General features: G+C 38.3%; 1 protein-coding gene across 1 annotated transcript in view; it reads left to right on the top strand.

Moving 5' to 3' along the window:
* LRP2 (LDL receptor related protein 2) overlaps nucleotides 1-15,548 on the top strand; it is a 202,744-nt gene that overhangs the window by 62,501 nt on the left and 124,695 nt on the right. The window contains exons 7-13 of the mRNA XM_036254951.1: nucleotides 736-852; nucleotides 2,052-2,204; nucleotides 3,523-3,642; nucleotides 9,401-9,529; nucleotides 12,019-12,188; nucleotides 12,861-13,084; nucleotides 14,409-14,615. Of these exons, the coding sequence (XP_036110844.1) occupies nucleotides 736-852; nucleotides 2,052-2,204; nucleotides 3,523-3,642; nucleotides 9,401-9,529; nucleotides 12,019-12,188; nucleotides 12,861-13,084; nucleotides 14,409-14,615 (1,120 nt within the window). The remainder of the gene's footprint in view (nucleotides 1-735; nucleotides 853-2,051; nucleotides 2,205-3,522; nucleotides 3,643-9,400; nucleotides 9,530-12,018; nucleotides 12,189-12,860; nucleotides 13,085-14,408; nucleotides 14,616-15,548) is intronic.

Genomic DNA, 15,548 nt, shown 5'->3' with positions numbered 1-15,548 from the left:
AATATTTTCAGTGTCACCCTAATTTTCTATGAGCTATGCCTGATTTCTTTTCTGGCACATAGGCTTATTTTAGAGACCATATTAAAGAGAATGTGACATCATGGAATGGGTGACTGAGAGTCATTTGCTCCTAAATAGCAATTGCAGTGCTTGTGGTACAGTAGGAGAATATTGGACATTGGCATGTCTGTAGCATTAAAATTTTTTTTTTTTTTTTTACTTTATTGATTTTAGAGAGAAGGGAGAGGGAGAGACAGATAGAAACATCAAAGAAAGAGAATATCGATTGGCCGCCTCCTGCACGCCCCACACTGGGGATTTGGCCCACAACCTGGGCATGTGCCCTGACCAGGAATCAAACCAGCGACCTCTTGGTGCATGGGTCAGTGCTCAACCACTGAGCCACACAGGCTGGGCATGTAGCATTTTTATCAGTCTGCATTCTCTGTTCTGTGTCAATCTATAGCATACTGTCTTCTTTGTAATCTTGAGAAACACAAACCAGCACCTGAGTTCATCTCCTGGACCCAAAGCTGCTCTTTTCTTCTTCTTTTGCTCTTTTTCTTTCTTTCTTTTCTGGTTTTTTTTTTTTTTTTTCAGTTTTGCAAAGATACTGAAGGACCTAAGTTGATATGGACATTTCAGGTTCTAGGAGCTCCTGTAGGCAGTGAGGTGAGCGCTCTGAGTTTTCCCCGTGGTTTGTGCCTTTGGAGTGCAGCTGTTTTTTGCTTCCAGACTACGAGACCTGCAGAGGCAACCAGTTCACTTGCCCCAATGGCCACTGCATCAATCAAAACTGGGTTTGTGATGGCGACGACGACTGCACAGATAATGGAGATGAAGACGGATGTGGTAAGAGATTCTGACTGAAAAGCATTTTCTGAAAGTGTCTTCCAGAACTTGTTTTTCCTGCTTTCCTTGTCGTAAGCCATCTGTGTGTCAAGCGTGTCTCGGGGTTGTCTGGGATTTAAGGGACTTAGTTGGTGGGGAAGAAGGTGGCTCCACTAGCTTTTCCTAAAAAAGACCCAGAACCCAAATACAGCATAAATGATCATTGCTTCCCTTCTATTATTAAGCAAAATAGGTAGAGCAGTCTCTCCTTCAATAGCTTACTGTTTCCCTTGAAGGCTGCCTTTTCAAACTAGATTTATCTATAGCAGAGAAGTAGGGTGTGGAAGGAGGGAAAAGAGGAGAAAATGTGGCTGGTCGTAGATCTGACCTTTAAAAATGACTTTGAACCTTGGTAAAAGTTCATTTCAGTTTGATTTGTTTTCCAATTCTGATTTCCAAATAATGAGTGACTGACATCCAGTGGTGCAGGAGGGGCCACAGAGGGGACACGAGAGATGGAGCTAGGGGCTGGTATTTGCAGGAGGGCCTGCCATGCAGGGAAGCCTTTACAGATTCCCTGGGAAGGAAATGGCAATAACAGTCACCCTCTTTACTCTGCAGAACCTCTACCAGTTCAGAAGTTACTAACACCCATACCGTAAAACAAGTTACTTGTACTGTTCCAGCCCCAGATGTAGTAAGAGTGGTGCCTGTTCTGGGCACATCCGCTGGTTTCACGTTTCAGTGTTTCAGCAAGTAGTCTTCCTACATCTGGGTTATAGTTTTTCTTACACTGTTGATGCTTCAACTAAGAAAACAAAGCAAATAACCAAAAAAGACAAACGAGAACAAAATAAAAACTCAGGAATCCTGGTGTTACCTTAGTAGTCCTACTTCTGTAATTTGTGATTTAAGTGACCGAATCTTCTTCTAGGGGTTATGCATCTAGTTTGTTGATTATTCAGACCCATCTCTGCATCTTACTTTTATAACCTGGCTGGGGGCTGCCTCCCCCAGGAACAGCGAAACTTAAATAATTCCATGTTGCCATTCCTTAGCAGCTCAGTAAAAGTCCACTGGTAGAGTTACAAATGACTAGTTTATTGTAAAACATAGGCCATTTGTAGACTTCTCCCTGATCTATATCCCGTCTTAGCCATGGATTAAGGAAGAGCTGGCTCCACTTCTAATGTGGCTGTCACTTTCTTTCCCCCCCACAGAAAGCAGTCCTCATCATTTTCATAAATGCTACCCAGGTGAATGGGCTTGTCCAAAGTCGGGGAAATGCATCCCGATTACAAAAGTCTGTGACGGAACTGCAGATTGTCCATCAGGAGAAGACGAAGGCAATGCCACTGCACAGCGACACTGTGGTGCGTGTAGAAATTTACCTGGGTGTCTTTCAGATAAATACGCTACTGTGTGTCTATAACCAGAATCCCAGATAGAGAGACCATCAGTTGGTGTTTGCGCAACAAATTATCCCAAGACAGCGGCTCCAACTAGCAAACATGTATTATTTCTCAGTTCTGTGGGTTGGCTGGGGAGTGCTGGCCTAGACCTGCTCGCGGCTTTGTCAGATGTGGTGACAAAGCTCTGGCTAGACCAGCTCTGTTTACGTGGTAGTAGAAAAGGGCAAACCTAGTGTGCACGCTTTTTTAAGCCTCTGCTTATGTCATATCTTATTGGCCGAAGCAAGTCACTTGGCCAAGTACAGGTTCAGTGGATTGAAAAAAATAGGCTACATCTCTTAAAGGGAGGTGCTTCAAAGATTTGTGCCTTTTTTTCCTTCGATCCAGCCAGAATGATATTGATGGCAATTTTGATGACTCCTAAGGAGATTTTATTCCCTTGCTTATAATTATGGAAAAAGTCTTGTCTGGCTATACTCAGAAAAGAAGTCTCTGGTCCCTGGGGTATATACCTGAGTTAGTTTTTTTCTTCTTCTTTTTCTGTGGCTGGAGAATATTTACCCCAGCATCAACCCATCAAGTCTGTGGACAGATGACTGTCCTGTAAGAGAATAACAATTTATGACCTTGATTCTATCAATGGTACACTCTAAATTATCTAGTACTTGCCTAGAAACAACTAGGTACCTGTAACCCTGAGGTTTTTCTTTTTTCCTTGAAAAACTTGTAATATTTAAATATGAAGAGACTTACATGGCATTCTATACCCCCCAATTTCATTAGAAGCCTTTTATGAAAAGCTTTAAAAATTAATAAGAGATATATAGTCACAGTGCAAAATAAAAATAAATAACACAAAAATAAAATACAAAATAGAAAATAAAATTAACAGAAAAAAAGAAAGAGTCACCTGAAATCCCACCACTTGAAGCTAGCCACAGTTAATTTTTTGTGTGTTATTTTCAATTCTGTTACTTGGGAATTCTTAGTCCCTCCTATAATGTAGACACAAAGATAGATTTATGACCTGATTTTTTCATAAACAGCTCTTATGATTACTCAGACAGAGCTATAATGTAGAAACAACTTTTAAGAATATGAATGGAACTTCTGTACCATAATATCATAGTAAAAGTTGAATGGTGACAGATTTTCTGTGCTTTGACTACATGCTTACTTAGCTTTTACTTTAGAACAAAACAGCTCTTAAAGCTTCATGGGTAAATGAGTCTTGTTCAGAGGTGACCATTCACTGAACAAAATGTTTTTCTCTGTTTAGATGTGACTTTGTGTCCTTTCTTGGGCTGTGAGCATCAGTGCCACATGGCACCATTTGGAGGGGCATGTTATTGTCCTCCAGGTTATGTCGTCGACCAAAATAACACCCGTAAATGTGTAGGTAAGTGATGGGTGGGAACACCTGGTCTTTCATCACAGTGCTTGGCACACCTGATGGGGTCTGTGGTCTTAGAAAAAAGGGAGTTTGCACTGGTGGGTAGGAGTGATGGCCTGTATAACAAAGAGTAATACAGAAACCCTGGATAATATGGAGTTTTAACTCCGAGAAGTTTCTGGGAGATGCACAAGACAAAACAGTGGTTCTGTGATGAGTGAGTTAACTGGCTACCTGTCTACTACCTGGTGATGGAGATAGTCTTTCGTGTTTCCTTTTTAAGAATTTGGACATAGGGTTGGTATGGTCATACTGGTTGTTAAATGCTGAAATACTTCCATGCAGTTGGTATACAGCTGCTGCCTTCAAGCCCATGACTTACCCTGCCCTGCTCCCCTGACCTCTTCTCCAGTACACGCAAAGCTCCCCGGGATCCAGCAATTAAAGAGTCATGCACAGCAGAAGATCACGAGGTCATTGCTCCACTGACCATGCTGGCCCATGCTGTGCTGCTTGTTAATCCCATTGATTTTTACCTCTCCTTGAAGCTAACACTCAGGAAGAACTAACTCTATCATGTTGCTTTCATCTAATGGCTGGCGTTGAACTAGGCACCAGTGCACAGATATTTTCCACATCTGTCCTGTTTGAATTATAAGAATGCTTTCTCCCACTGGGAAATTTCTGAATCTGAATGGGCCAGCTTTGCCTCCCACTGTCTTTAGGATGGGGTCTTATGATGGGAGAATTAGACATGGCCAAGTGTCACTGATTTTTATTTTTTTTAGGATTTAAACATGAATTTTTTAATGCTCTGATTTTTTTTACTTCTTTCTAATTTTTTAAACTTTTATTAATTTATTTTTGTTACAAATGTTTCTCCTTTTTCTCTTCTAGACACCCTCCCTTCTTTCTAATTTTTGATACATGAACAATAAACATAGTAGCAGAAAGTGACAATGAGGTTTAATGAAAAACTTTGTTTTTGCTGATATTGGCAAAAGGCATCTGGAAGACAACTGAAATGATTCATTAAAATTAATTTTCCGCCCAGCTAGAGTGTCTCACTGGTTGAGCCTTGACCCATGCACCAAGAGGTCGCCAGTTTGATTCCCAGTCAGGGCACATGCCCAGGTTGTGGACCTGATCCCCAGTGGGGGGCATGTAGGAGGCGGTCAATCGATGTTCTCGCTCATCATTGTTTCTCTCTCTCTCTTCTCCTTTCCTCTCTCTCTGTAAAATAATAATAATAAATTAATTAAAACAATTAATTTTCCCAATATATTTGTGTTTTTTTGCTATTCCTTAGAAATTTGAGATTCTTCGAGGCTTTCTGGATAAAAAGAAACATTGCATACGTAAGAAATACTTTTATAAAAGTACTTCTTATGAAATAATTTCTAAAATATCAATATAATTAGGCCAAAAAGACTGAGTTTGGGGTAAACTCAATGAAGTTATTCAGTCTTTAGTCTCAACTCATGGTTTCCAACTTAATTATAATTTCATAATTATGGTTGATCTTAATAACGACTCACAGCCAGAAAAACTTTTAAAGCCAGAAATAAATTCTGATTTAACAAATTAAACTCTTGAGAAAGCCTATTTTTCAGTGTTACTGAGAACTGTAATAATGGGGCTGATTCACCTGTCATATGTCAAGAAACGTGGGATTGTTTTTTGTTTTTTGTTGTTGTTTTTTAGGTCTGTCAAAGCAACCCAGTTGAGGTTGTCTATGTGGTGTTCAAAAAGGTGAATTTTAGGTTTTTAATATCAAGGACCAAGCCCCAAAGTTTGCCCATGATCTGATTGCTCCTCTTAACTATATTCAGCAAGACATTTTAAGATCAAGTGCTTTATGTAAATCATTGCAAGAGATCTCGAAGACTTAGAGAGAACGCTGAGTTATTTGAGAAAGTCCCTAAGTTTCTAACAACTTCAAGACATTTTCTAAATAAAACATGACGATCCGTAGCTGGCATTAAATGAGGTTACAGAACCCTTTTTGTGTTTTATCATTATCATTACACTAGGGAGGCATTTAAGAAATGAACTAATATTTTTCACGCGAATGTCCTCCTTTGTTGGGTGGTTCACTGACTTTGGAGCCCCTGCCCGTGTTCCCTGGCACTGCTGTGAGGACAGCTCCTCCGTGGGTGCAGGCTGCTCCTTTGTCTGCGGCAAATGTCAGCTTCTCCACTCCCTTTACTGCCCCAGCTGCCAAGATGATTTCCAGGCTTTCAGTTGTCCAGGCATTGCCCCTTTCTCTTGGTAGAAAAGGAATTCCAAGAGAAATGGCAGGAGCCACACTCTCAGCATTACATCAACTTTTCTCTCTCTTTCCTTTCTCCGTCCCCAAAGAGGAGTGGGGGCTAAATTGCCTTACAGTGGAACTTGATAGGCATTATGTCTTTTCAGTAAAAGTGATTTATTTCCTCTTTCAGAACCTTTAGTTCAGTCTTTTGATCCTCACAACCTGTTCTCAGTCTTTTCTTCTTCTTCTTCACACTGGAATCCAGATAGCACATTTCCTAACATCTTTCTCCAATATCTAAGTCTGTGATGAGCTTTGGGTTATATTGCCACTTGTTTAGGGCTTCTCAGATGCCAGAGGTCTAGGCCACTTCACTTTTTTTTGCAGCCATTAAGAAATGAAAAACTGTCATAATCAGGTTTTTACATTGAACCTATTAGCGAATGTAATACAGAAAATTGCAGTATTCTGCCCAAGATAATTTCAGGAGTTACGGAAATCACTGGAAGCAGTGTTCTGATGATCGGGCACTGGTTTGAAGTCCCATGATGAACACTGGTCAGTTCCACCAGTGTCTGACTTTAGGACAGATAACCTCATTTGGAGATTGGCCCAGAAGTCTACATTTGAGGACCTTTGTGAATGTGAGGCCTCTGCCACCTGCAGAGACCTTTTCTGTGACCTTCCCTATCCTTCCAGAATGTATCTGTTGCCCCTGAGTTTTGAAGCTGAGTTAACATTTATTTCAAAGAAGACTGTATTTTGCTCTCTTTGTAAAGAGAACTCATTAGCTTCAATGCATGACATTATGAAACCAGTTACATTTATTTCGGCTGAGCTTTTACAAGAATTGCTTTGGTTTGCTCTCCCAAGCATTTTAAATCGACAAATACTCTCTGTACGGCTGCCATCCTCTGCATGGCTGACTCATTACAGAGGCATCAGGTGTTGGAAACCTGTGCAACATTTATCATCTCAGACGTGGCTCTTCAGTGAATGCCTCAGTGATAATCAAGAATAAAATTAAATAATCCTGACACAAAATCTTGTGTCTTTCTACCATTCATCTGCTGCTAGTAGTCTTGACCTGGCGGTGTGCTGAAGCAGTTATGGGGTTATTGTTTCTGATTGACAGGACATGCTATTTGTTGATGGAATGACATCGTGGTGCAGAGTTAGGGCAGAAAGGTCATTCGGGATGGTGGGATTTCACACAGCCAGATGGAACAGAGCATGTCCAAGGGGCTCTAAGCTAAAAAGGGATTTTTGAATTATTTTCAAACCAGTATTTGTTAGTTGGAAGGGACAAAGAATAAAAAGGAAAGAAAAGTAACAGCGTGGGAAGTGGGTATTGTAAAGCAGTGTTTTAGTGTTTTATATAGTTTCTACTGCCTTTCTTGTGCTCATGAAAATACTCAAGTTTACTTTCTTATCTTCGGTTGAATCAACTATGGGTATTAATTAGGTTTTGTTTTTCTTCAAATGGAGAATATATTTTGTGCAGCCACTAAAAGTGACAGCAATTTTATATACTCGTTCTAACCTTTTAACTACTTGTTGCTCAGGTGATGGAAGGGGCATTTGCATCCTCAAAATCCTCATTATGACTTTGCTACCTTTGGTTTTCTTCTGTTTGCCTGCTCCCAGGTGATTCCAGACCCTTAAGCATGGTCTCATCTGTCTTGCATTCCAACTGAGGTCATGACATTCTGGAAGTTTGAGGACGAATGTCCTGTACTTTCATTCCTCCTGAGGTGAAGCCTCAGGTGCTGTTTCCTGAGGGCTGAGGGAGGGTGCAGAAGAGACACGTCAATGAAGGCTTTTATTTACACTCACATGGCCTTGTATCTTGTCATGTCCAAATTGAATCAATTTCTTAAGTTACAGTCTTTGGAAAGAAAAATATGGTGGCTCATATTTGGGAAAATTAGAACCATTAGCTTATTTTCATGACTTTCTTGAGCTTTTTGGTTAAGGAGTTTCGCGATGGCAGGCCATCCAGCAGGTGTGGTCGAATCCAATTCGCAACACTGACATTTGCTGCAAATACACTATAATAAGATCCCAGAACTTTGGACCCGAGGGTGCAGTAGTTTCAAGAATTCTAATTTACTTGAGAATTTTCTGAAGCCCCAGGGCATGGGAACCCTTCTGGTACAGGCTGTGGAGGTCACTCTTCCAGGGAAGAGAGGATGGTGAAGGAGGATGAAGAAGGGATGTGAACTTGGAGGGTCAAGTGAAATATTTGGCACCAGTCTACCAAGGATAGGACAATTCCTGCACCCCTTACGATTTACAGTTTTTAAGAAAGACTCTTCATGGCTTGTGTTGTTCCCCCTCCATATTGTATTGTTTATAGGTTAATTACTTTGAATCACTTTTTTAAAAATGTTCATCTTTTTTTTTTTAATCCTCATCCAAGGATATGTTTTTATTGATTTTAGAGAGAGGGGAAGGGAGGAAGTGAGAGAGAGAGAGAATTGATTTGAGAGAGAAACATTGATCTGTTGCCTCCTATACACGCCCTGACTGGGGATCAAACCTGAAGCCTAGGTATATGCTCTGACTGGGAATCAGACCCACAACTCTTTGATGTATGGGACAATGCTCCAACTAACTAAGCCACCCAGCCAGGCTTTGAATCCCTTTTTTTATTTTTTTACACACTAGAACTCTGGGACTACTATGGCATTGAATAGAGCTCTGTCATGTAATGGACTTTCAACAAACAGTTGAAGGAGTCATAAGTTAATGAGTAAGCAGAAGAGAAGATATTTTTCATGTCTTAAAATAATTTTAATTTAATTTTGCTTATGATTTTTTGACATCAGAAGAAAGGCAGCTGGGTAAATAGACCTTTCCGAATAGTTTATTGCAGTCACAGATTTGTGTCTTATTGAGGGGCTGGATATTCGGCAAGTCTTACCTTATTCTGAAGCAGCACTGTCCAATAGAGCTTTCTGCAATGATGGTAGTGTTGTTCTATATCTGTGCCCTCAGTATGGTAACCACTAATCATATGTGGCTACTGAGCACTTGAAATGTTGCAGGTGTGACTGAGAAATTGAATAATTAATTTTAGTTCATTTTAGTTAATCTAAATATAAATCTAAGAGGCCACAGAGAGCTAGTTGTAAAGCACAGTTTTAAAGGGAAATACATCAAAGTTCAGATATTTTATAAACCTACATTAATAAATGAAATGCAATACCATAGGGCTATGAATACAAGAGGCATTGTGCATCTTCTACAAAGTTGTCTTCTTGTAGATTTTTTAAAACCTGTCTAAATGCTATTAGTTTTCCCTACTAAAAGATGCCTGTTCTGAATTCCTTTTTTTCTTTTTCTTTTTATTGTATGTATGCATAGAATCTGTGCTGTCTTCAGAGGTTATTTATTTAGACAAGGTCATCACCATATTCCTGTACAGCTTGTCCAGGATATTTTTCATAGGGTGATCAAGGAATTGTTGCTAAACATAATTGCAAATGTTTATTTCCCATGTGGCAGATTTTGATGATTGCCAGGTATGGGGAATCTGTGACCAGATGTGTGAAGACCGAATTGGCCATCACCAGTGCCACTGTGCAGAAGGGTATATCTTGGAGCATGAGCGGCATTGCAAAGCTAATACTTCCTGTAAGTAAAATAAGGACACTTGACTCTCTGAACAGTAAACTTGTGACTAATATCCTCCGTCCATAGCAGGTGACAAAAGAAATAACAGCATTTATTCAGATAGCAGGATTAATCATCACAAATCAAGAGCATGATTGCATGGAACAGACTGCCTAGTGCCCAAGGGGAGGGTGGTGAGGGTGACTGGATAAAGAAGGTGAAGGAAATAAAGCTGAAGAACATATATGTATGCCCCATGGACATGGACAATAGTTTGGTGAAGGCCAAGGGAGGGGGAAGTGGTAGAGGGTGGATGTGGGCAAAAGATGGGGTGAGGGGAACTTCTTCAAAAATGTCAACACAAAAAAAATTAAAAAAAAAAACTTTTTGTATCCTCACCTGAGGATATTTTTCCGTTTATCTTCAGACAGAGTAGGAGGGAAGGAGAGAGAGAGACAGAGACAGAGACATCGATGTGAGGAAGACACATTGATTTGTTGCCTCCCGCACGACCTGGGCCAGGGCCGAGGACTGAACCGCAACTGAGGTACATGCCCTTGACAGGAATCGAACCCTCGACTCTTTGGTCCGCCAGTCAATGCTCTAACCACTGAGCAAAACTGGCCAGAAATAAACAATTTTTTAATTAAAAAAAAAAAAAAAGCAAGAAAGAGTGGCCCCTGCTGCCAGAAGAATGAGTCAATGTGAACTTCACACTTTGATGATTAGGAACTAATTTGTGAGTTCATGATGGTCAACTATTAATATATATTTTTTTTATTGGTTGCTTGTCACTTTAGGCTTGGGCTATTATGTCACCCAGCACATTTAACCATGGAATACATTTTATGCCTACATTTGACCTACTTAAGCATTTCTTTTGGTTTGTTTACCTACCACAAATATCGGTGACAGGTATCTATAGAAATAATTTTGCATTGTTTATGCAAGAACTAGGGGTGGTTCAAAATAGACTTGCTAAATTTGGATTCCAATTTGCAAGGATGCGCTCTTTCTGGGTATTTTGTTGGAATCCATCTAAGAGTCCTGTAGTAGAGAAAAGTTATGGGGAAAATCTGTTTAAAAAGATGGCTCCCCCAAAGCATTTTTTTGTCAACATGGTAAGAAGATTTCAACTTTACTCTTTTTTCAGTTTTCTCCCCACACTGGATTTTAAAGTACTTTTGGTGCCCTTCTGAAACTTACTTATCTGCTCACATGATTGATGAATAGCTAGTTGGTTTTTTGTAGAAATACATTTTGCTGTGTATTAACTTTTAGGTGCAACTAATTTCTGAAAATTAAATTTATTTTTGAATAGATAGTATATTCATATATAAAACATTTTTAATTATAAGAATTGATAAAAATTAATAGTAAAATATCTTCTTCATCTGTTCCCTTATGCCCAATTTCCACTTCTACTTTCCCATGGATAATCACTGTTTATTTCAATTCTAGAGATTGTCAAATGCATAAAAAAGACTACACAACTATAGATATTTAACCCTATTTTTACATATGTAGTAGTAACCTACACACACAGTTCTGCACCTTGCTAATCTACATAATGTATTTTCAAGAGCTTCCATGAGAGTTCTTCCTCATTCTAATAGTGACATAGTATTCCATTATTCCATTATAATGGAATATCATGGTGATATAATATGCCATTTTTGGATGTATATAATTTATTTAGGTAGCCCCCTACTAATGGACTTTTATATCATTTCTTTTTTTTAAAGCTAAGAGCATTTTTTAAATCTGAAAGCATTTTAAAAATTAAATTTATTGGGGTGACATTGGTTAATACTATTATGTAGGTTTCAAGTGTACATTTCTATGATACATGACCTGTGTATTGTATTGTGTGCCCACCACCCAAAGTCAAGTCATCTTCTGTCCACATATATTTGACCTCCTTTATCCCACCTCCTCCCCTCTGGTAACCACCATATTGTTGTCTTGTATCTATGAATTTTTGTTTGTTTGTTTTCCTTTGCTATTGCGAACAGGATTGGAATAGATAATCTTATTCATTGTGTGTGCTTGTGAGTATATAGGTATGGCAGATTGGATCCACAATTGCCATGTTTCTCAAGGAGGAATTTCCCGTTAATTCTTAAAATGAGTTCTGTGTTTTGCACAATCTAAAGTTGCACCTGGGATAAAGTGCCCATTTCATCAAAGTCTCTTAAAAATATCTGATGTATTCCCCTCAGTGCCATTGAAAGTACATTGGACTAGCAGTCAGGACACTTGAATTCTTGGCAGACTCTATTCCTCATTTACTGTGACTTTGGATGCTTCATTAAACATCTTTGTGCCTCAGTTTGCCCATCTGTAAAATGGATAGAATGGCACCTATACGCCTGCCTCAGAAGTTTATTTTAAAATAAGAACACATGGAAGAATGCATTTGAAAAAGCAGAAAAGCATATCAGTTATAAGTTACTTCATCATCTTTGTTCATTTCAAGCAGTGATAATGCCTTCCTTTCTCCCATTTAGCTGGCGAGGCCTCTGTTCTCTTCTCCCATGGTCGGGATTTGCTAATTGGTGACATTCATGGAAGATCCTTTGAGGTCCTGGTAGAGTCTCAAAATCGCGGAGTGGCTGTGGGTGTGGATTTTCACTATCACCTACAAAGAGTCTTTTGGACTGACACCGTGCTAGATAAGGTAAATAGAAATTTCAGGAGCGTAGCTTAGGAGCTGATAGAACCCCAAGCACAAAGTGTTGATAGCTTTTCACTTTGGGGGGAGAAGAGGGAAAAGTTTCTTTGTTTTCTAACAAAAAAGGCCCTTGAGATATTTTATGTTAATCAGCACCTTTTCCATGCTATACTATTACATGGGACCCATTAAACAAAGCAGTCTATTATATGGATTAGCCTTGAGCAACTTTTAATTTTATTCGAAATGGAGTCCAAAAGCCTAATTAAAAGAAATAGTAGACATTCTTTCAAAACTGGCTAGATATTTGGTAGTAATTTTTGAAACTTGATCATTTAAAATGTAAAAAGTACTCTGCTTTCCCGTATGATAAAAATCAGATTTTACCTGCATCTTCTAAATGGAATCATAATTGAGGGTTGGGTAACAAATATTGACAGTATTTTGTCTAACAGCCAAATTTTCATTATATTTTCTTATTTGGAAAGTGTGGTGGATTTAACTTCATCTTTCAGTGATGCAGTGGTGATTTTTAAGACATAAATTTTAGGGACTCTTAAAGAGTTATGGAATTTTATTTCTCCCTCTAACATTTCCTCATACTATTAATAAAATTCTAATTCAATAAAGTTGTATAGATTTGTTTAAGAAGTAGAGTAATCTGGGTTTTTCTTTCAGGTTTTTTCAGTTAATATTAATGGCTTAGATATCCAAGAAGTTCTCAATGTTTCTATTGATGATCCAGAGAATCTGGCTGTGGACTGGATTAATAATAAACTTTACGTGGTGGAGACCAAGGTCAACCGCATAGATATGGCTAATTTGGATGGAAGTCACCGGGTTATCCTTATAACTGAAAACTTGGGGCATCCTAGAGGAATTGCCCTGGACCCAACAGTTGGGTAAGTGATGTGAAAACATCCTGATCCCAGTATTTTTGGAGTTTTATCTCTTTCCCTATACATAAAACATCCATTGGATTAATTGAAGGTTAATTCTGATTTCTTTTGGGCTCTGTGCTCTAGAATCCATGTTTACTTTATGTTTCTGTTCCTAGAAGCTGTGAAGAAGCTGACTAAATATAATCTCATTTGAGGATATGTAATCCAAATACACTTACTGGTATACTAAAAATATGTGATGTTTTTGGGGTATGAATTTTATTCTTTTTAAAAAAATTGTTTATTGATTTTTAGAGAGAGAGGAAGGGAGAGGGAGAAAGAGAGAGAAACATCGATGAGAGAGAACATCTATTGGCTGCCTCCTGCATGTCCCCCACTGGGGATCAGGCCCACAACCTGGGCATGTGCCCTGACCAGGAATTGAACCAGTGACTTCTTGGTGCATGGGTCGATGTTCAACTATTGAGCCACATCGGCCAGGCTTATTCTTAATGTTTGCCATATTTTCCTAACTGGAAGGTTATACTCTGTGTTCTGACTCAATCTAATAATATTGTTACAACTAAATATTACTTTTGTTTTACTATTATTAAGATAATTGCTCTAGCATGAATTAGCTGTAAAGTTTTTCAGACTGGGGAAAGATCAGAACTATCCCTTTTAGTGCTTTCTTGTTACAGGCAATGCTAATACCACATTGCAAGTTGTTCACTGTGATCAACCCAGTAATACTAATAATGCTTACTTTTCTCTAGGTGTAAATTCAAATTTTCTTGATGTTCACATTTGAAAATAGTTATAGAACACTTAACTTTCTCTTAGGTTTTCCCAGTAGAGTCTTAGGACCCATGAGTAAACTTTAGGCTACTAACGTGTTGGTGAATGGTGATTATTCATTTCTACTTTATGATATCAGCTGTTCATCCTTGAAAATGGATGTTCTCTAGACTATGCCTTAGAATGGGGAATTCAGGGGGAAAATGACTTGATAGCTATTTTTAAATGAATGTGTAAGTTTTCATGGGTGTAAAAAAGAGACATGAAAGGGCCAGGGGACAGGGAGAAAGTTAGAAGACTGGATATGAATTTTTTAGGCTGCTGTATTTGTGCATTTTAATGTTGCTATTTAGAGTTGTTGCCTCTCCTCATTGGCTTTCTTAGTCTCTGATTTTTAATTCTTTTTAATTTCTCTGTTATTTTATGCACTCATAGTTTTCTAATCAGCTGGAGGAAATTCCCATTGATCCACATAAAATTAAAAGAAAAATTTCCAGGTGAACTTGTAAAGTAACTGACTCTTTCATCTTTTGTTTTTCTTTTATAGTTATTTATTTTTCTCAGATTTGGAGAGCCTTTCTGGGGGACCTACGGTGGAAAGGGCTTTCATGGATGGCACTAACCGTAAAGATTTGGTGAAGACAAAGCTGGGCTGGCCTGCTGGGGTAACTCTGGATATGGTAGCAAAGCGTGTTTACTGGGTTGACTCCCGGTTTGATTACATCGAGACCGTAACTTATGACGGAACTCAAAGGTAAGAAGTATTGTTTATAACTTGTTTGGGGAAAGTACATAGAATTTATCAAAAGGGATACCGAAGAACCAGAATTAAAATATTGTTTTTGGTTGACATTATAGCTTGAATGACCTTTGTATTGACATTTGCATGGTGACCTGCTCTGAGTTTGGTTAACTTTTCTTGTGTTCCATAATAACAATCATTAAATATTACCTAGAACATTTGTTCTTTGATTTCTCCTCCCAACCCCTCTTTCCCTCTTAGATAAAACACATTATTTTCATTAACTCCTGAGTTCATTTACACCCAGGCACGTTATACTCTGGGTCCTTTATGGTTTGTTTCCAAAGATAACTTTGTCTTTTAGTTTTCTAACTTCCCTCCAGTAAATAAATATTTTATTATTTATTTAACATTTTCTGATGCAAATTAATTGGATTTTACTCTGCCCTTATATAGATTTCAAATTTCAAAGAGAAATTTTGGCTTGTATTTTTACCTGATATACTTCAAAGATAATTAAGCAGAATATTTGAATGTAGACTATGACAATTTTTTTTTCATCTTCTTAGTTTTATTAGAGCTAACCATAAATTAGTTAAATTGTTAACTATTTTGATTCTTCCTTTTGGCATTTTCAAAAATGGGTGTTAAAATTTTGGCCAAGATAATTTACTCTGTGTATTCAGCCAATAAACTGGCCTGTGACATTTTTCCAAACAACTCGATTTTGTTGCCTTCTCAGTGAAAGGAATATTGTAGTTTTGTTTTCTCCTTTATGCCTTAGAAGGATGGCATCACAATTTGCCACTGTATTTTATATCCTTAGAATAGTCTCTACTTGGTTAAATAAGGTGATTGGCTAGTAAGGCTATGACTTCTTATCACTGAAACTGTTTCCTATAGTGAGAATATGAGTTAATTTAATGAAAAAAAAATTAGTTAACC

Source organism: Molossus molossus, unplaced genomic scaffold (assembly GCF_014108415.1).
Source record: "Molossus molossus isolate mMolMol1 unplaced genomic scaffold, mMolMol1.p scaffold_m16_p_11, whole genome shotgun sequence".
NCBI classification, from domain to species: Eukaryota; Metazoa; Chordata; class Mammalia; order Chiroptera; family Molossidae; genus Molossus; species Molossus molossus.
The sequence above is the reverse complement of the archived record's forward strand: the minus strand, read 5'-3'. Positions and strand labels throughout refer to the sequence as shown.